Source organism: Eurypyga helias, unplaced genomic scaffold, assembly GCF_000690775.1.
Source record: "Eurypyga helias isolate BGI_N326 unplaced genomic scaffold, ASM69077v1 scaffold15796, whole genome shotgun sequence".
Taxonomy (NCBI): domain Eukaryota; kingdom Metazoa; phylum Chordata; class Aves; order Eurypygiformes; family Eurypygidae; genus Eurypyga; species Eurypyga helias.
The window spans coordinates 1-22,210 of NW_010256307.1; the positions used below are offsets into that span (position 1 = coordinate 1).

Here is a 22,210-nt window from a genome sequence, read left to right on the forward strand (position 1 = left end):
TGTTCCACGCTCCTGGAATCGCTAAGGGCGCTTCCCACTGGTAATTCCTTTGTTTCAAAAAAATGCCATTGCAGTGCCTCACCAACACGATTTTCATAGAATCACAGACTCGTTTGGGTTGGAAGGGACCTTACAGACCATCTAGTTCCAACCCCTCTGCCATGGGCAGGGGCACCTTCCACTAGACCAGGTTGCTCCTGGGAGTCCAGTGCCATATGCCCGGTAGGAATTGCCCTGAACAAAGCGCCGTGTAAACGGGAGCAGTGGATGTGTTACTCCACGACCTCTCCTAAGGGTCTGCTGCAGGGATTAACAGGCCAAGGTGCTTTTCAGGATTGGGTTCGTGTGGTGACTCTTCTGGGAGGGCTTGGGGGAGGAAGTGGGTGATCCCTGCCTCCTGCAAGAGAGCTTTGGGAACAGTTTATGCCCAGAAACTTCCTGTGTGCTTTGAGACACATGCTCTGTGGTTCTTGGCTTTCCAAAATTAAACAAAAATTAAAGTGTATCCAGAGAAGTGTGGCCAGCAGGTCGAGGGAGGGGATTCTGCCCCTGTACTCTGCTCTGGTGAGCCCCCCCCTGGAGTGCTGCGTCCAGCTGTGGAGCCCTCAACATCAGAAGGATATAGACCACTTGGAGCGAGTCCAGAGGAGGCCACGAAGATGATCAGAGAGGTGGAGCACGTCTGCTATGAAGAAAGGCTGCGAGAACTGGGCTTGTGCAGCCTGGAGAAGAGGAGGCTCCAAGGAGACCTCATTGCAGCTTTCCAGTATCTGAGGGGGGCCTACAAGGGTGCTGGGGGGGACTTTTTACAAGAGCCTGTAGTGATAGGACAAGGGGGAATGGGTACAAATTGAAAGTGGGGGGGTTTAGATTAGATATCAGGAAGAAGTTCTTCACAGAGAGGGGGGTGAGGCACTGGAACAGGTTGCCCAGAGCAGCTGTGGATGGCCCATCCCTGGAAGTGTTCAAGGCCAGGCTGGACGGGGCTTTGAGCAACCTGGTCTAGTGGAAGGTGTCCCTGCCCATGGCAGGGGGGTTGGAACTAGATGATCTTTAAGGTCCCTTCCAACCCAAACCATTCTATGATTCTGTGATTCTATGTTAAAGACCTTCCACGTGGTTCAGACAATAGGGTGCTTTTTACATGTATTTTTCCTCTGACTTTTTAGGATTACAGGGTTGGGGTTTTTGCTGCTGTTGGGATAAACTGAAGTACTTATTTTTGGATCGTTCTGTATTTAAACAGTGGCAAAGCTGCCCTTCTGGTTACCATCTGCAGACTTTGAAAGACACGTTTTTCCCGTAGCCCAGTACCGTTCAGCACAGATAAACGCACTCCTTGTCCTCTGGGTACAAAGACTGTCGCTGCGCAGAGGTTCGTGGCTCTCAGGGGTGGTGCTGAATGGTTCTGAAAGGTGTGAGCGCAGCAGTGGGGTCACTTAACCCTGTGACTGACCAAAAGGTGAATCCTAGGAAGAGCGCGGCTGTAAAGACACCGACGGATTGCAGGAGTGAAAGTTGAAAATGAGGGAGGGGCGTGTCAGAGCCCAAGAAGACATAGATGCGGGTGGTGTGATGAAAAGGGTGTTTGGAGGCCACGCGGGAGGCAGCTGGTGACGGGCTGCCATGGGTGGGAACAGGGAAGATGAGCGGCAGCACAGGCAGAAACAGGAGACGGATCTTCCCAAGGGAGGAGCTGCAGCACTTCCCATCAGAGGGGAAGGACTGACTGTTCGGTGGTGACTTTGCAGGGCGGAGGGAAGTCTCGTCGTGGGAAATGGACTGACTGGTGTCACAGAGGTGGGGGAGAGGAGTGCTCTTCCCCCCGTTCTGAGATGTGAGGTGCCTCCTGTAGTCTTGGGAGGTTCCTTTGGGGGGTGTCCTGACTTTTCCAGGCGAGCGCAGGCAGAACTGCTTTACCTCCTGTTCGTCCCTCTCGGAAGAACCACCAGGTCTGGCTTTCCCGTTGGCTCGCTGTCGCAGCGTTGTCAGGGGTGTGCCCTGCGTGCGGAACCCGGTTTGCGATGGCCTGTAGTATCCAACTGCAGGGTGGAGAAAGGGGGTAAGAGGCGTGTTTCAGAGCAGCCTGCTCAGTGCAACATGCATCTCGTTTGGCTCAGAATTAGGTAAATAATGAGCTCGTCATGGGCACCGGGGCCTTGCCTGCGACTTCTGAGGAAAGACAAAGGATGCAGACTTGTCAGGAGCATCCGCGCGGAAAGGCAGTGAAATTGCCCAGCTTCTTTTAAAAACAAGGTGCTGCCTGTAAGGAATATTCAGCTTTTCATGGAAGAACTGAGCTGTGGCAGAAGGCGTTTTCTGAAAACCGACCCAGGCTTTTCCTCAGCCCGAACTTGCCAAGGTTACCGTGTTAATGATTAGTTAAGGCGCATGGTTTTCTGTCAGCCCGTGCGGCGGCAAGGAGCACTGTTAAGGTGCTAAGTGACTTTTTTTGGAGTCTGCCTTTTGCTAATGATTCATCTTGACCCTCTCCCTTCTTATGCAGTCCTGCAGGGCGGGGCGTTTGGGGGTTGGTGGGGTTTTTTTTTGTAGGTGGGCTTTTTTTTTTTTTCTGATAAAGCAACTGGCAACACTACTGGTGGGCTGAAACGCTGATCCTTAGTGAAGGTTTTTATTCCCATGACTTTAAACCCTTGATTAGGGAGGATTTGGATCAATCTAAAATACAGTCATCAGAAAAGACCGATGCTATCCTCTGTGGAAAGAGGATTACTTGTGATTTCATTAGTTTTAGTACACAGATTGAAAGCAACTTCCCATCAAATGTAAGTTGGAGAGAGAGAAATCTCTCCGAAGTGGTTTGGATGAGAAAGCAGTTGCATGGGCTGGGAGGTGGTTGAGAAGCCCAACACAAAGGCAGTGTGCTGGTTTTAACTGGAAAGAGTTAATTTTCCTCACAGTAGCAAGTATGAGGCTAGCTTTTGGCTGTGCTGGGAAGAACACTGATAACATACCAATATTTTAGTTGTTGCCAAGCAATGTTTATATCAGGTCAGGGACTTTCTGATACCGCACCTGTGTTCCCAGCTTCCTCTCTGCAAGAAGCTGGGAGGGGACACAGCCAAGACAGCTGACCCAGACTCACCAAAGGGACATGTCATGCCATGCAATGTCATGCTCAGTATATTTGAGTTGAGGGTTAGGCTGGGGGTTGCGCTCTCTCTCTTGGGCTTGGTCTGGCTCTTGGGTTCTCTAGCTCTGCCTCTCTCCACTTGGCAACTGGCTGGGTGTCAGGTGGAGGTGGTTAGCACTTGTATAATTTTTCTTTTCCATTATTTTCATTATCGGTATAATTTTTTTTTTCTTCAATTATTATATTGTGCTTATCTCAACCCACAAGTTACCTTGTCTTCCTCCAATTCTCCTCCCCATCCCACGGGGGAGGAGGGAGGCGAGTGAGTGGCTGCGGGGTGCTTGGTTGCTGGCTGGGGTTAAACCACAACAGGCAGTTTGTTTCCTGAAGAAAAAAATGTTTAAGTGAATCTAGTGATAAGAGCAACTTCACTTTAGCATCTGTCAGGGCGCAGCCCTTGCCTATCGGGTACCTCGTGATGAAATTCCTAAGCTTACCGAGGAAGTCGTCCAGTGCAGGGACACCGATGTAACAGGAAGGTATTGCACAGATGCGATGACAGGGTGTCTCACGGGAAGGTGCAGACTTTCCAGTCACGGTCAGTAGGAGGGAAAGGTCAGAAAAGGGAATTTCCAGACCAAAATCTGACTTCTAGCGAGTAAGACACAAGTTCGCACTGGCCAAGGGGTGGTTGGTGCGGTTCTGGATTCCGTGTACGGAAGCTTTGTCTTGCGTCAGGTCTCCTCCGTGAGACTTCTGTTTCAGGATGCCGTATCAGAAACGAAAGCCAGCTGAACTGGAGGAAGCGTGCCCTCCCCCAGTAAACTACAGCAGTTTCCCAGTATTCTCCCAGTAAAGGGTTTGGCGACTGTTAGCTTTACTGCTTCCGCTGGGACACCTGTAGTTGAGTGCTTTGCTCACGTGAATTAGGGGACTTAGTAAAGAATAAAAGAGTAAAAGGTACTCGCTCTGCCTGTAAAGGTGATGCTCTAGCTGGTAATTCTTTTCTGCTTTTAGAACTTCTCCACCCTTAGGTTTCAGGAGTTCGGCCGGAAGGCTGGGAGCTGTCGCTGCTCTCCTCTGGAACTGCAGACGAGCTGAACGCGCTGGCTTTGCAGCCGCAGCGCACGGGTGTGTTAAATGCCGAGGTTAGGGCATCCCCTTGTCTGTTCTGAAAAGGGCACCCAAGGGTAATAGAGCCCAGGAGTGGCTAATTGCGAAGTGTAAACGAACTTAGCTCCAGAGCTCCTAGTTTAAAATCAGCTGTTGAATTTCTGCCGAGAACTGAACGATTTCAATCTGTTTTAGGTGTCTTTGTATCCAGTGTTGTTCTGGTCTTACAACAGCGAGCACTTTTCAAGTTCTATATGATCGCCTCGGCGTTCCTGCTGGCTGCGACTTCAGTGTTGGTGAATTACTATGCTGCTTTGCACATCAATTTCTACAGTGCCTACTACACAGCCGCGTTCGGAATTCAGATCTTCCCTCATAAAGGACCTTCCCTATGGATGGCGCTTTCCATCCTTCAGCTTACCTTTGGAATCGGGTACGTTACGCTGCTCAACGTGCAGTCCGTATACTCTCAGCTCATCATCCTGGATATCCTGATCCCTGTCGTCGGCTTGGTGGCGGAGTTACCTGTAAACGTGCGGCAGGCGCTGGTTCTGGTTTCGGGCCTGGTTCTGACGCTGAATACCACAGCCGTTTTACTGACCAGGATGAAGTGGTTCTACTATTCGGTGCGATACGTTTACCTGCTGGTGAGGCACATGTACCGCATCTACGGATTACAGCTGTTGATGGAAGACACGTGGAAAAGGATCCGCTTCCCAGCCGTCCTGCGTGTCTTCTGGCTGACGAGACTGACGGCACAAGCCGTGGTGTTAACCTACGTGGTGAAGGTGGCCGAAACTAAGCCGGGAGAGCAATCCTTCCCAATCTCGTGGGAGAACTGCTGGGAGTTGATCTGCAGCCTGATCATAAGTGGGTGTGACTCGACGCTAACTGTGCTCGGCATGAGCGCCGTCATTTCCTCCATAGCGCATTACCTGGGACTCGGCATCTTGGCCTTCATTGGCTCCACCGACGAGGATGACAAAAGGCTGGGTTTCGTCGCGCCCGTCTTGTTTTTCATTTTGGCTCTGCAGACGGGTTTAAGTGGCCTGAAGCCAGAAGAACGACTGGTTCGCCTGAGTCGAAACATGTGCCTTTTGTTAACCGCAGTCCTGCATTTTATCCACGGAATGACAGACCCCGTGCTGATGTCCCTCAGTGCCTCCCACGTGTCGTCGTTTCGCAGACACTTCCCCGTGCTCTTTGTTTCCGCCTGCCTTTTCATCCTTCCGGTTCTGCTCAGTTACGTCCTCTGGCATCACTACGCACTGAACACATGGCTGTTTGCAGTGACAGCCTTCTGTGTAGAGCTTTGCCTAAAAGTAATCGTTTCTATCACTGTGTACCTGTTGTTTATGATTGACGGCTACTACAACGTGCTTTGGGAAAAACTTGACGATTACGTTTATTACGTTCGTTCAACTGGCAATATTATTGAGTTTATCTTTGGAGTGATAATGTTCGGAAACGGGGCTTACACGATGGTTTTCGAGTCGGGAAGCAAGATTCGCGCTTGCATGATGTGTCTGCACGCGTACTTCAACATCTACCTGCAAGCAAAGAATGGCTGGAAGACTTTCATAAACCGCCGGACCGCCGTTAAGAAAATAAACTCGCTTCCGGAGGTCAAGGGAGGTCGGTTACGCGAAATCGATGACGTCTGCGCCATCTGCTACCACGAGTTCACCACCTCGGCGCGCATTACTCCGTGCAACCATTACTTCCACGCACTTTGTCTCCGGAAGTGGCTGTACATCCAGGACACCTGCCCCATGTGCCATCAGAAGGTGTATATTGAGGACAAGGAAAATGCCAATATCGCTAACAACAACGGGTTCGTGGCACCGAACGAACATCCCGCACGAGCTGCGGAAGAAGCCGCTGATGCTGAAAATGAATTCAATGAAGACAATGACAGTTCTGAGAGCGACGGGGAAGACGACGACTGCGTGGCACAGCACTTGAACGAGACTCTTAACGTTAACTCTCTTGGTGACTGAGATGTCCTTTGCCGAGCCATGAGGTATTTAAGGTTGACTTCAGTGGAATAAAAGTATCGCTCTGTCGTTATTGTACTTAAGCACAACAGCAGTATCTCAGTGTTGAGTCTGTGAACGGTGGTTGTTTACTGTGGTGTGTGCTACTGTAAATATACCTCTAATTTTTGCTGGTCTCTTTCATGACCACCTTAAAATTATGTACATTATTGTACATGGAATAAAATGTTTTCACATGTTTTTAAGATGGTTGGAAAACTACTTTAATCGATGTAGTGATAATACTGTGCCAAAGAGTGTATACCAGTAATCCCCATCAGTGAGTTCTGGATGCAAATGACAAATACTGGTGAAAACAGACTGTTAAATCGGAACTGAAAAGCCCGAACCAAAGCAGCTTTACTTAGATTCAGTATTAGCAGAGCTTTATTGCTAAAAACTAGCGAGTTGTGTTTTATAAAATAAATACAAGCGTAGGTTGGTAGACTTAATGTTACAGCATTTGCCTACGTGGAACAACAGATGAAACTGCTAGGCTTTCTGGTAGAGCAGAAGAGCATGCCACGGCTGCGTTAAACGCCTCTGAATTGCCCGCAGTAGCCTGAAGTGCTCTGCCTCTGAGTGCAGCAGCCTGGCCTTCCCCTTGTAAAGCTACCGGTAGTACCCAGAGGGGCCAGCTTTGGGCTGTCCTTGAAATCTCCATGGAAGGGAAGAGGGCTGAGAAACTGCACGACTGCAGACCGCCTTTTCAGAAGCAGCTTTAATCTTGTACCATAAAACAGCACTACATACTGTCTCCCAGTGAGCAGAACTGGCAGATAGGACAGGGTTGGTTTACATTTTTGCGATACATTTACTAATGTGATGCTGAATGATTGTAAGAAAAACAACTTCATGTATCTGGAAAGAAGACTTTAAGAGTGTTGTTATATAGAGTATTGGCCAACTCAAGTGGGTCATCATCTCTCACTGCCGCCATTATTTCCAGTATTTGACTAAAAAAAAGAAAAATTGGTATTAGAAGACTGGAACTCAGTACTGAATGTACTTCAGCCTGCTGCATGCTTACGTGCAAGTTGCTAAGAATAACCTGGAATGAAAACCTCAGCTGAGAACAACAGGGCAAGGTGCTCAGATACGCAAAGAGCTTCACGTTTAAGTCACTGCCATTCCCTTCACACTGAACACTGGCTGCTCACTGGTACAGATTCATCTTTGGTCTTCTGACTCTTGTTTGGAGGTAATTAAACAGCTTTCTGTTTCAAAGGAAGTGTCATTTTGTGGGTGTCTTTATCAGTGCTCTTCATTTTTCAGACTGGAAGTCATTAGCCTTTCAAGGCTAAAGCTGCACTAGGAATAAACTGGTCTGTGGCAAAGCTTAAATCCCAGATGCAGCCTTATCTGAGAGTAACTTGTTCCTATTTCCCTGTTCTCTAGATTAATTCTGATTAATGCATTCAGATATGTGCAGTAAATCACAAATGAGCAATTTCTAAAGGCCTATAGTTTTGATACAAGCCAGGAAAACAAGGTAAAAGAAAAGGGATGAATAATGTTAACAATGAGTAACAGAAAACTAAACCACAATCTTTTCTCTCTACTTATTTTCTGGATTTTGTATCAATCATTCTGAGAAATATGAATTTTCTGTACAGTTCCTAAGATGCTTCACTCTTTTGTTTCTCTGTAGTAGAAAAAAAACCCCAACTTCATGATGAAGGGTAATAAGAGCCTCAAGCGTGGTGGTAGGGCTCAGTGGTTTTGGAACTTGCCTCAACTTGGACAACAGCTAAACTTCATTTTGAGGAACACACTAGAAAAATTACTCTTAACAATTACTGGAATGCAAATATTTTCCGAGATGCAGCACCGGCCTATTTCATGACCACTCCTGTGCTCTGCAGCCAAACAGCTTCTTGGTTTAAGAGGATGTTCAGGATGGGATGGGGTGAGATCTGGCCTACAAAGAAGTAACTAACAAGTGCCAAAAAATTTCACCTGTGAAGTCTTGGTAGGGCTTATGTATCTATCCCCACTGGGATGCAGCAGGATGCTGCATGTTACGCTAACACTGTGTATATGAAACTGCTGAAGGAGGGGAAAAAGAAAGGCTTTTGTGGCTAAAATTCTCAGGTAAATAACTTCCAGGGGGAGTAGTGCAGTTCTAAACAGGTACATAAAACAAACATCACCATCAAAAGTTGAAAATTCCCTCTGGCAGCTGAGCTATATTCAACATCTCTACCCTAAACATGAAATACACTTTGTGGCCTGAGCCAGCTTTCCCCTCGCACCAGATCTCGCTTCTCACAAAATACCAATCCTCAGTTTCATACTTCTTTTCCTAAAGGTTTCAGAGGTTCTTGGGTTACTAATCAACAATTAGTACAGGTTCTAAAAGTAATGATAAAGGGACAGTAGTTTTGATATAAGGTGGAACTAAACATCAGAAGGATACAGATGGGTTGGAGTGAGTCCAGAGGAGGCCTCGAAGATGCTCAGAGGGCTGGAGCACCTCTGCTATGGGGACAGGCTGAGAGAGTTGGGCTTGTTCAGCCTGGAGAAGAGAAGGCTCCAAGGAGACCTTATTGCACCTTCCCGTACCTGAAGGGGCTACAAGGAAGCTGGGCGGGACTTTTTACAAGGGCCTGTAGTGACAGGACAAGGGGTAACGGGTTTAAATTCAAAGTGGGGAGGTCTAGATTAGATATCAGGAAGAAGTTCTTCCTGGAGAGGGTGGTGAGGCACTGGAACAGGTTGCCCAGAGAAGCTGTGGATGCCCCATCCCTGGAAGTGTTCAAGGCCAGGCTGGATGAGGCTTTGAGCAACCTGGTCTAGTGGAAGGTGTCCCTGCCCATGGCAGGGGGGTTGGAACTAGATAGTCTTTAATGTCCCAACCCAAACCATTCCGTGAAATAAACAAGATTTTGATTTATAAAAGAAAGCAAAAGCCAAGGTGTAGCCTTTGTGTAGTACCCTAGGCCAGGCTACCGAAATTTCCAGTTGTGGGGCTCCTGAAAAACTTCCATAAGCTGCAGCTGGGACAGTGGCCAAAGAGCTGGGTGTGGTGAACACTGGCAGCTTGTGGAAACAGCCTGAGTGGCAGTGGCAATCCTCCACTTCTGGCCAGGGAACTGTTTGCACTGGTGTCTTCCACTACTCCAAAGCCTATAAAGCAGCACCTTGCACAAGTTCAATTAAAATTAATTTCTATTTGCTACCTTTCCAGGTAACTGGGTTTTTTCCATTTCTCCCCTGTGAGATGTACCTTACTGTAAATAACAGCACGGCAGCGCACTTACATTATATGGCAGGGCTCATTTCTGTCCTTCAGGCAATACCCCGTTTCCCATTTCTTTTTTGTAGGAAATGACGTTTTAACGTACTTTGATCCAGCGTGTGTATTTTTCACTCCACACCATGGTGCATCTGTTTTCATTTGAAAAAAGAATTAAGAGCATACGATCGTTTGAGAACAGCACGAGAGACTTTAATCAACTACTCCCCAGACCAAAGTTCTTGCAATCTCTTTCTAGCAGCGACTTCCAATTCAAAATGTAATTTAAGAGATTTGGGCAATTTAACATCTTGACAATCTTTGGATCTTCAGGCTGTTACCTTTGAGATTTTACATTTCAAATAATCAGCAATAATTATTTGAATAAATAACTTAATTAATGAATAATAGCATGTAACGCCTATTTTCCTCTGACACGCTAAAGATCGCTTCATGTGCTGCATGTATTCCACAGAAACTTCTGCATACCTCAGCAGGTCTGCACTTTCCGTGCAAATTAATTTAGGGATCTAGCAGTCTGTGGTTTTCCTTCCTCAGATTCAGAAATTAAAATTTTATAACTGTTATAACTATAATTTTATTTATAACTGCCCGTTATTGATAATTGAAATGAACATTTAAAAAAGCCTCCCTAGTCAGTCATTTAAAATCACTACTCATTAGGCCAAGAGGGGACCAAGTGTTCTTCCACCTTGCTCCATTCAAGGAGCAGTTGTTTCCAAATGCTGTTCCTGCTACGAGCAGCCCAATGATACCCCTGCCTTCGGCACAGCTCCGGCCAGCCAGATTCTACAGGGCACTCAAGCAGGACTCTGGTACCTAGGCACACTTAAATCCTGCCCTTGTCCATTTGCCCTTTCCCTCTTGCCCTGCAGTGTCAGGAACTGACAAGGCAGCTTATTCCCTCCAGCACAAGGCTGAAAAGGAGTATTTCTGGAGCCTGTAAACTACTTTCCAAAGTGAGGAAACAGCCAGGCCTTTTTCTACTCCGAACTCCTTAGGTCTTGTCTCTGTTATCACTGCTATGCAAGCACGTCTCCCTGCCCAGTGGTGTTCAAGTCACAAACCTGACCACGATATAAAATCTTACCAGTCTCTATCATTAATCTCTCACTAGGAATTGATTTCAGCGTTTCCAAGTTGGCTTCTGTTTTCAGTGAGCTGGAAGATCAGTTTGGTTAAAAAAAAAAAAAAAAAGAAAAGAAAAAAAGGTGCATAAAAGTGATTACTCTGCCCGCTGAAATGTTTTGTAGCAAAAGCAGCATCCTGAATAACTGGGAGTGAACAAAACTTGTTTCATTTTCAAAGAGCACTGCCTGCCAGTTCGAATTTTGCAGAGAAGTACGAATCTGGAGTTACTGGGTGAAGCCATCTCACCCTGGTAGGAGCAGAGTGCCCCTACCCCTACCCAGCCTCAGCAACCCACGCGACGTAGGAACCGGTGCGGGCTGGCTTTTGGCCAGACGACTGCTGAGAACTCGGACTGCCCGAGGAGATGAGGCTGCTCAGGATACATGTGCAGCCTGGATTCGACATGGCAGCTTAAAATCAGGCTATTTTTTCAACACGTCTCAAAGACTGCTTCCACATTCAACAGCCGTATTTATTTACAAACAAGGAATGACCAGAGGGGAGTAGGATGGACCTAAGACTAGATTAACTCTCTGAGCTGTGAGTTAAGAACTTTTTATGGCTAAGAGACTAACGAGTGCAATTCTAAATCTGACAGATGACAAAGAGTCTAGTGAGCTTTGAAAACCTGACCTCGTTGTTTACAAGAAAGCAGTGAGTTCACTACAGCTGACATTTTAAAATAGTTTTATTTCTTGTAAAGAACTTACCAGCCATTTATTCCAATATAAAGATCCAAATCTAGTAGAGCTGCTGCTTCTTCCTTTGTGCCATCAAATGAATGTACCTAGAACATATATAGATCACAGAATCACAGAATGGGTTGGGTTGGAAGGGACCTTAAAGACCATCTAGTTCCAACCCCCCTGCCATGGGCAGGGACACCTTCCACTAGACCAGGTTGCTCAAAGCCTCACCCAGCCTGGCCTTGAACACTTACAGGGATGGGGGAACCACAACAGTGCACACATATATACAAATCTACGCACTTAATTGAAAACTCCAATCATTTAAAGGCCTATCCAGTGATACTGGCCCAGGAGCTTCCTGTAGCTGACAGCTGGGAGACCAGACACAGGAAGTAACCTTGTGCACGCTCAAGTTTTACAGTCCTTCCTCAGTATTCCCTGCAGGGCACTGTCAGGACATAGTCAAAGCAGTGTTCCATTCTCCACAGATTTTAGTCTATGAAAACTAGAGGACAGTCTGGTGATCCCAGGGACTGCAGTGGCAAGTAGCAGGTCACAGGGCGCAGAGCGTAACGCACCCGGGAAGCGTGGCTTCCCCATGCTGAGCGAAGCACAGACTGACTGCCTCCCCATGCTGTGCGGGGACGGTCACTTGCAGAAGGTGTCTGCTCATCGTTTCCCCACCCACTAACCGGTTTGCAGACGAGGGGAAGGAAGGAGAGACTGGACGGTGTTATGTAAGAGCACAACAGGCAAAGCACTGAGCTAGGGGAAGGCTTTTGCTAAGGGGAAACCTGGGGACTGAGGTATTACTGCAGAGGGTGTGGTCTGGTGTCAGCAGGATAGAACAACCCAGGAATTTATTATTTTTGGAAACCCCTGCCATAATGGAAACCTGAAAGAGCATCATTAGACGCTGTTCATCATTTCACCCCAAGTTTTTCCTGTTACGCTTTTGAATCAAAGCACATGATCTGAGTATGTAAAGACATAAAGCAATCAGAAGTTACATCTGGATCTAATTTGAAAAGGATGTGTAACGTCAGAAGCAAATGTTTGAGGTTACAGCTTCCACTGGGAACAGGCTTCTAAATTATCTGTGGTCTGAATGCACTGCAGTTACAGACGCAGAAGAACTGGGAAAAGGCCAATGTCAATTATAAGGTGCTTAAACTGTCCTTCTGAAGGGCCAAGAAAAACTGCTCACGTCAGCTGCAGAGCTTTTCTCAGCCTATCTTCTCACCTTGCAAAAAAACTGCTGAATAAGCAACAAAAATACTAAAGGGGACCGGGAAACACTTAATAATGAATTTAAATCACGTAGCAGGCAACCTACACAGATTCCGTGACAAACAAGAAGTTGCATATTAAGCAACAATATTCACTCACACGCATGGAGAAATGAATGCTACGCCAAAGTCCACACTTACCACTCCTCCCACGAATCTATCTCTGTTTCTTCTCATGATGTCTGTGAAATGAAATAAACAAACGTGTAAGACAGAGAGTGGACGACAGCGCTAACATGATCCCAGCCCACCCCCAACATAAATACTGACCATGACATTTTATGGAATGAAATACTGTCTGGACCGTGTTCCCTCCCAGCTTCTTGTGGAGAAGCAACTGGGAACACAGGTTCAGTATCAGAAACTGAGGAAGTCCTTGGCTTGGTACGAACACTCCTTAGCCACAACTAAAAAAAAATCAGTGTTACCAGTATTATTCTCAGCACAAATCCCAAACACAGCCTTATACTAGCTACTGTGAGGAAAACAAACTCTATCCCAACCAAAACCAGCACACTAACAGACAAATGTTAAGATTCAGGTTTCTGATTTTTCATATTCAGAATTTGCTCTGAATATAAAAGTCTTGGACAAAACCCACCTAAAAATTCAGCGTGTGAGTTCCTGCAGTGGAGAAACATGGGCAGTCGCGTCTGTTCTGACAGGTCAAACTGTTTTTCAAAATACCTGTAAAATAAAATCACTGTTAAACAGAAACTCGGTGTAAGAGCAAACAAAGAGAGTAGAAGGGTTTTTTCCAGCGCCTGTATGCTTTCATCCCCCGGAACTAAGAACGGAATTAATGCATCTGCCACGCTAAAGCTCTTATTTGTGCAAGGATTTAGAAGAACCCTTTCCCATGGTATATTCACACAGGAGCGATCTGCACTGGAAGACGGGAAGCGGCCGAGAACAGCAACGCTGGAGAATGCGTACGTGTGTATGCTGGGCATGTTCTCCTGTGCAGGGTGGGTGCTGGAGCATTTCACTGATGTACGTTTAATGAAAGAGGCACTGACTGTTCTTTCCAGCTTTGAAATGTCAGGAATGGGAGAGTGTGGATCGCATGCAGGCCACTATTTCAAGGCACGCTTGTAAAGGCGGTGAGAGAGCACTGCGTAGACCCCTGTAGCCTCAAATGGCCCAAAGTGCATCAGAGCTGGCTGGCCTGCACAGTAACACTCCAGGTTTCGCTCGCTCTTCCACGAAGGTCAGTCTTTCCTCTCTTGGGGCACCTACTGTTCAAAGTCTTCCACTGTTTTCCCTCCTCTGTGTGCCTGCCTCCTTGCCTTTTCACTCACCTCTACCTGCTACTCCTAGGATTCCCTTCGTAGGAATGGTAACAGCGAGGCAGCCATCCTACAAAGGGACATAAACACGTGGGCAGAGGGAAGGTAACTGGTTTCCCCAGTGTACTTTCTAAAGGAAACTCGTTAGCACTGAACTGAGCTGTCACTTGTCATTTGCAGCGAGCTCTGACGCCAGCGTGTCACCATTTATCATTTCTCTCCGCACGCTACGCCCCGGCATGCAAATTGCCAACGCCCGGGAAGCCCGGCGGAGGAAGTTCCGCGTGGCGGAAAGCCAGCAGCGCGGAGGTGACTCAGCAGCCACACACCATCTGCAAGAGGACATTGGACAGGGCAGGAGAGCAACGCTGCCTGTCCCAACAGGCCGGGGCCGCACTGCACGTACTGGATTTTGTTAGGTTTTGCTGTTAACAGTGGCCCCACCACCAGGGCACAGGGGCATTCCCAGCATCAGGTATCAGAAACATTTTGAAGTCAAGTGCCCACATACCACTGCATACAATTCGCCTATCAGCCGGCAGAACGCGGCAGCAAACCGATAGTTTGATGCACATTCTCCTGAAAAGAGATGACGCAACTGGTCCTTTTGTTTTGTGCAATTTTCACTATTTCCTGTATATTACAGGTTGGTATTTCCCTGATAAAAGTTACTTTCCCTATTTATCTGTGCTGATTTCTGAGACACAACAGGTGCAACAGAAATCAGAATGTTAAAAACTGAGGTGAACATTCAGAACGAATTACAACTACTTTGAATCCTCTTCACAGTCTAGATACTGTGCTTAGTTGAGCTTGTTTGACTAAATATAAACTGAACTGCAACTCGTGATTGCTCTTGTGGTTAAATAGCTACAATTGCTTGATTATTGGTGTGTGCTTTTTCTAAACAGAAGACTTGTTCCATATGGGAATGGATAAGGAGAAGTGTGGCCAGCAGGTCGAGGGAGGGGATTCTGCCCCTGTACTCTGCTCTGGTGAGACCCCACCTGGAGTGCTGTGTCCACCTCTGGGACCCCCAACATAAGGAGGATACCGTCCGGTTGGAGTGAGTCCAGACGAGGCCACAAAGATGATCAGGGGGCTGGAGCACCTCTGCTATGATGAAAGGCTGAGAGAGTTGGGCTGGTTCAGCCTGGAGAAGAGAAGGCGCCGAGGAGGACCTATTGCACCTTCCAGTACCTGAAGGGGCGACAAGGAAGCTGGGGGGGACTTTTTACAAGGGCCTGTAGTGACAGGACAAGGGGGAATGGGGTTAAATTGAAAGTGGGGAGGTTTAGATTAGATAGCAGGAAGAAGTTCTTCCCGGAGAGGGAGGTGAGGCACTGGAACAGGTTGCCCAGAGATGTTGTGGATGCCCCATCCCTGGAAGTGTTCAAGGCCCGGCTGGGTGAGGCTTTGAGCAACCTGGTCTAGTGGAAGGGGTCCCTGCCCATGGCTGGGGGTTGGAACTAGATGATCTTTAAGGTCCCTTCCAACCCAAACCATTCTATGATTTAGAGGCTGAGCTGCAAAAAAGCCCCTTAAGTAACCCACTGGCCAATTTCAATGTAATTTTGAGAAGGGTCGTGATCTTGAAAGCACAAAGTTTCCTGCCCCCACAAATGGAAAGGCAACTCAAGCTTCTTCCATTCCTACCAACAACAAAGGCCTGTCAAAGAGAAAGGGGAGGTGGATAGGTAGTTTCTTCCAGGTAGGAACCCTGGAAGAATGTCACCAGACATACAGTGATCAGAACCATAACAGAAGTCAGCACGAACCCTAACCTTACTAGTTCCAGGGCTTAAGGAACACCCTTTATCTTTTGGGTGAGTAAACTGCCTGCAGTTACGTACATTTCTACATTGCTCCTCAGTAAGGAAGTTTGAAAACACTTCTGCGTGATTGCTTGCAGGTTTAGTTTTGACCAGGAAGTTATTTGCAGGTTTGGGATCAAGGCACTAAAGGAACTGAAGCAAACTGGCCTCGCTGAGGTAGAAAATCTCCAGACAAACAATTCCAGGTTCACGTATGCGTAAAAGTGCACATGATTTTGTTCACTCCCTCCAATCTGGTTCAGAAACTCCTGTTTCCTGTGTTGCTGAGCCTCACAGAGCAGAAGCACAACTTCTATTCCATTTACAATGCGACCTTCACCATAATAGGAGAGCAGTACCCTCGTCTGACTGCCGTTCAAATCATCATTTCCTGTGGAAAGGTTACGAGTGTGGAGAAAAACTGACAAAAAAAAAAAAAAGAGTTCTTAGGTCTGTTTCAAGAACAGAATTTTATCTTTTAGCCTTTCAATCCCAGAAATGGGATAAAAATAACGCTCATTTTTAATGGGTGAAAATTATCCAGAAGAAAACACAGCGTAACTAACTAGAAAAGGATGATTAAACATTAAACAAAAGAGGTCACATTCAGATACTACCTCCTGGGAAACGGGCATACTCGCTTTTACGAGGTAACTGCGCCTGTCTGCCAGCTGTCCTAGTGACTGCTGCAACACCTGAACACCCAGGACCTGCCTCCATCCACTTCACACTCTGCCTCCCTTTTTTTCCAGCTCACTTATCAAGCATACACTGAATATTAATTTGAAGAACTTGCCACCCAGTCTACTAAAGGTCACGAAAGCCAGACTCCGTAGCATCCAATTAGCAGAAATAAACCCACCCCCAAACCCTGACCATGTTTCACAGCGACATGGGGGATGAAGAGCAGGGAAAGCTGTCCGTTTAGAAAAGACAGCATGTACAAACACCGTGTTTACAGGCATCTGTCCTTGGTGCTTACAGTATTTCTTCACTCCCTCCTATTTCCTGCTTTCAGGTTTACTTTTCCATCAGTCACCTCCTTCCAAGTGCAATTTCCAGGAAGGGCTCTCAACAGACGTCTTAGAAAGTAGGTTTATGTATTTCATGATTTACTGAAATAGCTCAGGTAATGACACAAAGTCTTTATTAACCTTAATTAGAAAGGACTCACCTACCACTTTAGAAGTGACTCCTGTTCCACCCTGTCACCTCTTTCCTCACAGCCCCATTTCAGTGCACCCAATTCGAAGTTTTTCACTACAGGTTTTCCTCTGCAGTCCATCAGATAGGAAAAGTGAGATACATTTTTTTTTCCTCCCAATAGCATCAAGGCACTAAGGATCTTAAAATATGCTACTCCATCGGTGTTTTAGTTTTCCACAGAAAAGAAACGGGTTATGCTCCAAGGTGTGCTTTGCTGAACTTTGTGTACGCTGAGTTCTAACAGGAAAACCAGTTCTGTCCACTCTGCTGAAGATTTTACTCCGTGACTGTAGAGTTACAAATAAACTCGCTCTACCCACCGCTAACATGTGGCCGTTACAAAAACACAACTAACCACTGCCCCCCAGTGACTGACTGACTCAGAACAGTAATATGCCAGAACAATTCAATAATCACTCATCTCACTGGAATTCAGCACTCCTATCTTTCAGTCAGTTCCCTCTGCAGACAGAAGTTCTCAACACAAGAATGCAACCTGATTTTATCGGCTGGACCACTTTCTTTTCCCATTCAGTATCTATGCTGCATATCTTACTGTCAAACACAGATCTCTCCAGCTCCCAAAATTACCTTTTTCATCATCTCCCACCATCTGCTCCCAGCTAACACCTCCCTTAAAAGCTCATTCTTTTCCACCACTGACTTATCCTTCTGACAGCTCTGTTCCCTTCCCCATGCTTTTTGCTCAACCTAGTGCTTTGTTCACACACTACAGTTGTTATCTCCCCATGAGTCTCTTAGGCAGCTTGAGTATTAGCAAGAATGAACATCTGTCACACCCCGAAACCTACAGATTCCGGTCAACTTCACAGAAAAAGACATGCCAACACCAGGCAGGCAGCAACATTTAGCACACAGTGCTACTTGAATGTAGACATCTTTCTTTAGAGCCCCATTTCTGCCAAAATAGCCTGCAGGTCTATACCTGACAAAACGTCACCTGGTAGAACATGGGATAGAAACACTCCTGGAAATTGCTACAAGTCAGTTTATAGTCATCAAGAGTTGCTTACTTGAGTTGGATGTCCTTTGGGCAAAATTCTAATCTATCAAAATCTATAAATAGAAAAAAAACAACAAAGTGTTTTAGGATTTTTTAATGCATGTCTAGTAAAAAACATGTATTGAAGTACTGAGATAACAACACTTACCTAAGCCACATTCTCCAACTGCTATTACCTTTGTCTTATTTTCTTCAATCAGATTTTTTAATTCAGATAAATACTGCTCAGGGCTACTCTGCTCAAATTCTCTACAGCGGGTAGGATGACAGCCAACTGTACTGTAAAATATGTCTAAAGCAGGAGAGTATTAGAAGGTTTTAAGGAAAAAGAAAAGGAAAATTTATGAAGGTATATACAGTATCTGGACTTGTTTTCATTGCTTAGAATTTTAAAAGAAAACTCCTTTTGAACAACTTTGTCACAGTGGTAATTCTCTTACACTGGTATTTTCTGCTTTAAAAATGCCAGACAGTATCCTTCGCACGGGCTGGGGGGCGAGGGGAAGGGGGGTGTTTCTTTTTAGGGTGGGTTGGCTTTTTTTTTTGGCTACATTGCTTTTTTTTTCCCCCCCTCTTTACTTAGCATGCTCCAAAACTGCAACTCAAGGCTGAATTATCCCGCTGGATCAGCCCTCAACAAGTCATACAATTGCTGGGGTCGGAGGAGACCTCCTGAGTTCACCTAGAAATACATCTTGTTCAAAATGCACCGGGTTATCCTCAGCTGCAGGATCCGCAGGCAGCATGCCATTTCCCTTGCGTGCCGCTACGTTAGCCATTACAGAACTTTGCAAACAACATCCACCCTCATTCACTGTAAGTGGCCAATCCCAATCACCTCAGTGCCAAAACTAACACTTCTGCTAAGCGCCTTTAAGGAGAACATAAGGCACAGAGGGTGGGAAAGACTACATGAGGCCCTGAACAACCTGACCTAACATTAAAGCAAGTGCTGTTGAGACGGAGGTGGGCTGGACCAGACTGCCTCCTCGGGTTCACTTCAACCTAAACCTTCCTACGGTTCTGTTCTATAAATACTGCTTTAACGTGTGTTTCAGTTCAAATACATATTTAAGTAATTAGTGGAATGATACCTGCCTTGCCAAAGAAAGAAAGAGAAAGCTGAGAACCACAAAGAGAAAGATAGCTGTCATGTTCAAGCTGGTCATGACAGATCAGTCACTAAAAAAAACCAAAAACCCACCAAAAAGAATAACTATTCCACACCATATAAGCATTCCAGCTAATTTCTAGAAGAGAGTGTTGTAACAAGATTTTCATTCCACATGTGTCCTGTAATCTCTGTTTTTATCTAGAAATAGAAATTCAGGAAGGATTGATTCCTTCCCACTCCCAGGAATCTGAAGAGCAACATACAGAAGCTCACACACAATGCATTCACCCCACTCTGAAACACAACTCCTCATTTTAATCTGACATTCTGTGAACACCTGCAGGGGCTGGTCCTCTGCAACTCGTAACTCTGAGAGGGGAGAGGCTCATATTATTGACTGAAAACATAAGTTTAACGTGAAAATACCATTTGTCTGTGCCAGCTCCAACGCATCTTTACTATCTTGTAGACTCCCACCTGTAATCAAAAACTTGAGAGAAGAAAAAGTACTGTCAGCGAGCACGTTCTCCTTTGAACACCACACAGACTGCCTAAGAAAACACTCAGCTATAACTAAGGATCTAGACAGAGAACAGCAGTACATGGAGACACGTACAAAGTCTCTGATTTATGAGGCTCTGTACGTGTACAAAGTCTCATAAATCAGGAGCAAACCTCAGCGTCCTCAGGAGCTATTAAATGCACTACCTATCAAAACCTGATTTTTTTTTTACCAAGTATCTCCTACTCTAAGTATTTAAATCGTTACATGAGTAAAATACTTCTATTTGCAGCAATATTAATTTCAGTAGACTATGACTCCAGAAACTTTGTTTCTGAACATCATTTCTGGAATATAAATATTGTCCCTGTCTTACAGATGAAGAAACTAAAAACTCCCAACACCCAAACCAAAGCATGAGTAAGTAGTAGATAAACCAGCAAAGGAGCCTGCATCAGAGTCAGGATTACAGATTTAAGAGCTTCTGGCTCCAATCAATGCTTATCACAGCAGGACTGTTGTTTACAGTGGTTTTTGAACCACCCCTTGCAGAATCTTGTACCCAAGCAACTACTAAATGATGGCTACACTGCTTTTGGACAACTCCTACCCCTACACATGCTGTACGCCAGGCTCAGCCAGCACCAAGTGAGACAGCTCTGCGCTGTGCCCCACAGAGATGGACACATCCCAACAGTATCCCCAGAAAGGTAAGTTCAGCTGAAATTGGCCGAGTGTACACACAGCACAAGGCAAAACTTCACACACACACACACACAGAGACTTCTGACAGGGTACAGGCCAGTAGCAAAACTGGTAACATACCTAAGGACACGGAACTCCTGACTTCCATTTCTGAATCCACTGTCCATCTTGAAAAAGTTATACAGCCAGACTATTTTTTGTCTCCCAGCTTATCTCCCACTCCTTTCAGATGAGAGCCTTTCAGCAAACTTCTCAGATGCCTCTTCCTCTTCTAGAGGAGGGTTTATTTCTTTATTTCTAGTCCACCAGCCGTATTAGTGCAGTGGAACGGTTTGTGGCGGTGTGCAATGCATTCTATTCTAATTGACATTTTTGTCTTGACAATTCATTCAGTTCAGAGAGAAATACAGACAGGCTGGACTAGCCCAACTACAGGAGTGTGGTGCTCTGCTGAAAACACCAGTTTCAGGCTAAGAGTTACAAGCCTGCTCACAGTGATGCTGTTTTAATACACGTAGGCCAGTTATTTACTAGCAGACATTTGGATATCTCAACTGTAAGAATTTATGGCCACTCCCAGCTCTTCTGCAGTTACTAATTTCCTTTACATATAGAAATATCTGAAGGATCTCAACCAGAAGAGTTTGAACGTCGATGTGCAGCCGTAAGTGTTGAGTAGGAGTCACAGAGGATGCAAGCAGAAAGGAGCGGCTGCCTATCGCACAGCTAACATGGACAATCACATACTAGGTGACTGCAGTTAAGTTGGAGGAGAACATCTTCCTGGTGAAACTGTACAAGAGAAATTCTACACACACACCACACATGATACCACTAAAAGTTAATAACTACCATCTAATGATCAGTGCAGATGAAAGACAATGCTCTGCACACAATACTTTTGCTTTATGCTACTGAAGAAAGTTACTGCATTTTCCATTGCAAGTTCAGAAACATTTAATAGGGAAGCACTAAAAAAACCCGAAGTATTAGAAAGCAGTTTAAAATATTAAAGAAATGTGATGGTGAGAAATTACCTTTTTAACACCAACTTTGACTGCTCGCTCTACCACATCCAAAAAGTCATCTGCAAAAGTTCATTAAAATGTCACAAACTGAACCCCAGGTTTTACAGCATAACGTAACTACTTTTCAGCTCAAAATCACTTTCATGCAGTCAAAATGCCTGTCACAAACAATCTTTAAACCACACCTGATTAATCTTTAGAAAACCATAACAAAATGCAGTAAGTGCAGAACCAATTTAAATCCAAGCAGTCAACAGAAGCTTTTCCAGATGCTTTAGGAGCCTCTCTGGTTTTATATCTAAAGGCTGTGAGAGCAAAAGAAGCATCAGTTGTAATTAGTAACCATGATTCAGCAATGCAATACTTTGACAGTTTATTCTTCATAATTCTCAGATCAGTTTTTCCATACAATCCTAATATAAACGGATCAGCAATTGTCCATTTTGCTCTAGAAGCAGACTGACCTCTCTTGACAGCTTAACAGCAATTAAGAGAATGTATTTTGCTTAAAACATCTAACGTTTTGCCACGCCCTAGAATAACTAATAAGCATCCAGATTTTGAGGAGCAAAAAGCAGCTCTACCCTCGTGTTCTGACATGTAAGAGGTTTCTGTTTTAACGAGAGGGATGCTGTCTTTCAGCAGATACAGAGAAATATTTACCTTGATGTTTTTGTGTTCCCCTGTAGATTCCTCTGAACATAGGATCTGTCAGGTTAATACCAATATCTATAAAAAATCCCAAATATAGAAATTAGATGTTATAGTCTCTTGACATTTCATTCTGAGCATTAGCCAACTAGGGAAGACAATGGAAAGCTTATCTCAGTAGTCCCCAACTGCCATGCTGACTTCCCCTGTAACGCTTAGGCATAAGTTTATTTGCATAACTTGAGAGCTTACTCCTTACTAGAAGT

General features: G+C 45.5%; 2 protein-coding genes across 2 annotated transcripts; one reads left to right on the forward strand and one right to left on the reverse strand.

The window, feature by feature from the left end:
• Positions 1–4,128: 4,128 nt before the first annotated feature.
• On the forward strand, positions 4,129–6,445 carry RNF139 (ring finger protein 139; the record flags this gene model as incomplete). Its single annotated transcript, XM_010153639.1, has 2 exons — positions 4,129–4,225; positions 4,358–6,445. Coding segments are annotated over 2 exons (1,947 nt in total), but the record flags the coding sequence as incomplete, so codon positions are not given.
• Positions 6,446–6,945: 500 nt separating this feature from the next.
• TATDN1 (TatD DNase domain containing 1) lies at positions 6,946–21,996 on the reverse strand. Its single transcript, XM_010153638.1, has 11 exons — positions 21,957–21,996; positions 21,303–21,352; positions 19,485–19,548; positions 18,093–18,236; positions 17,955–17,997; positions 13,213–13,298; positions 12,753–12,793; positions 11,344–11,420; positions 10,593–10,663; positions 9,507–9,633; positions 6,946–7,199 (listed from the first exon to the last, which is right to left on the reverse strand). Exons 1-11 carry the CDS (start codon positions 21,994–21,996, stop codon positions 7,097–7,099), a joined length of 846 nt encoding a protein of 281 aa, XP_010151940.1. The 3' UTR covers positions 6,946–7,096.
• Positions 21,997–22,210: the final 214 nt, after the last annotated feature.

Bases quoted from the DNA above. Each gene is read 5' to 3' on its own strand.
- TATDN1 (XM_010153638.1), bottom strand. From the start codon at position 21,996: ATGTTCAGAGGAATCTACAGGGGAACACAAAAACATCAAG. The intron at 13,299-17,954 runs GTAAGCAACTCT...TTTATTTTACAG, and splicing joins CCAAAGGACATCCAACTCAA to GTATTTTGAAAAACAGTTTG. The intron at 10,664-11,343 runs GTAAGTTCTTTA...CTGATCTTCCAG, and splicing joins TATATTGGAATAAATGGCTG to CTCACTGAAAACAGAAGCCA.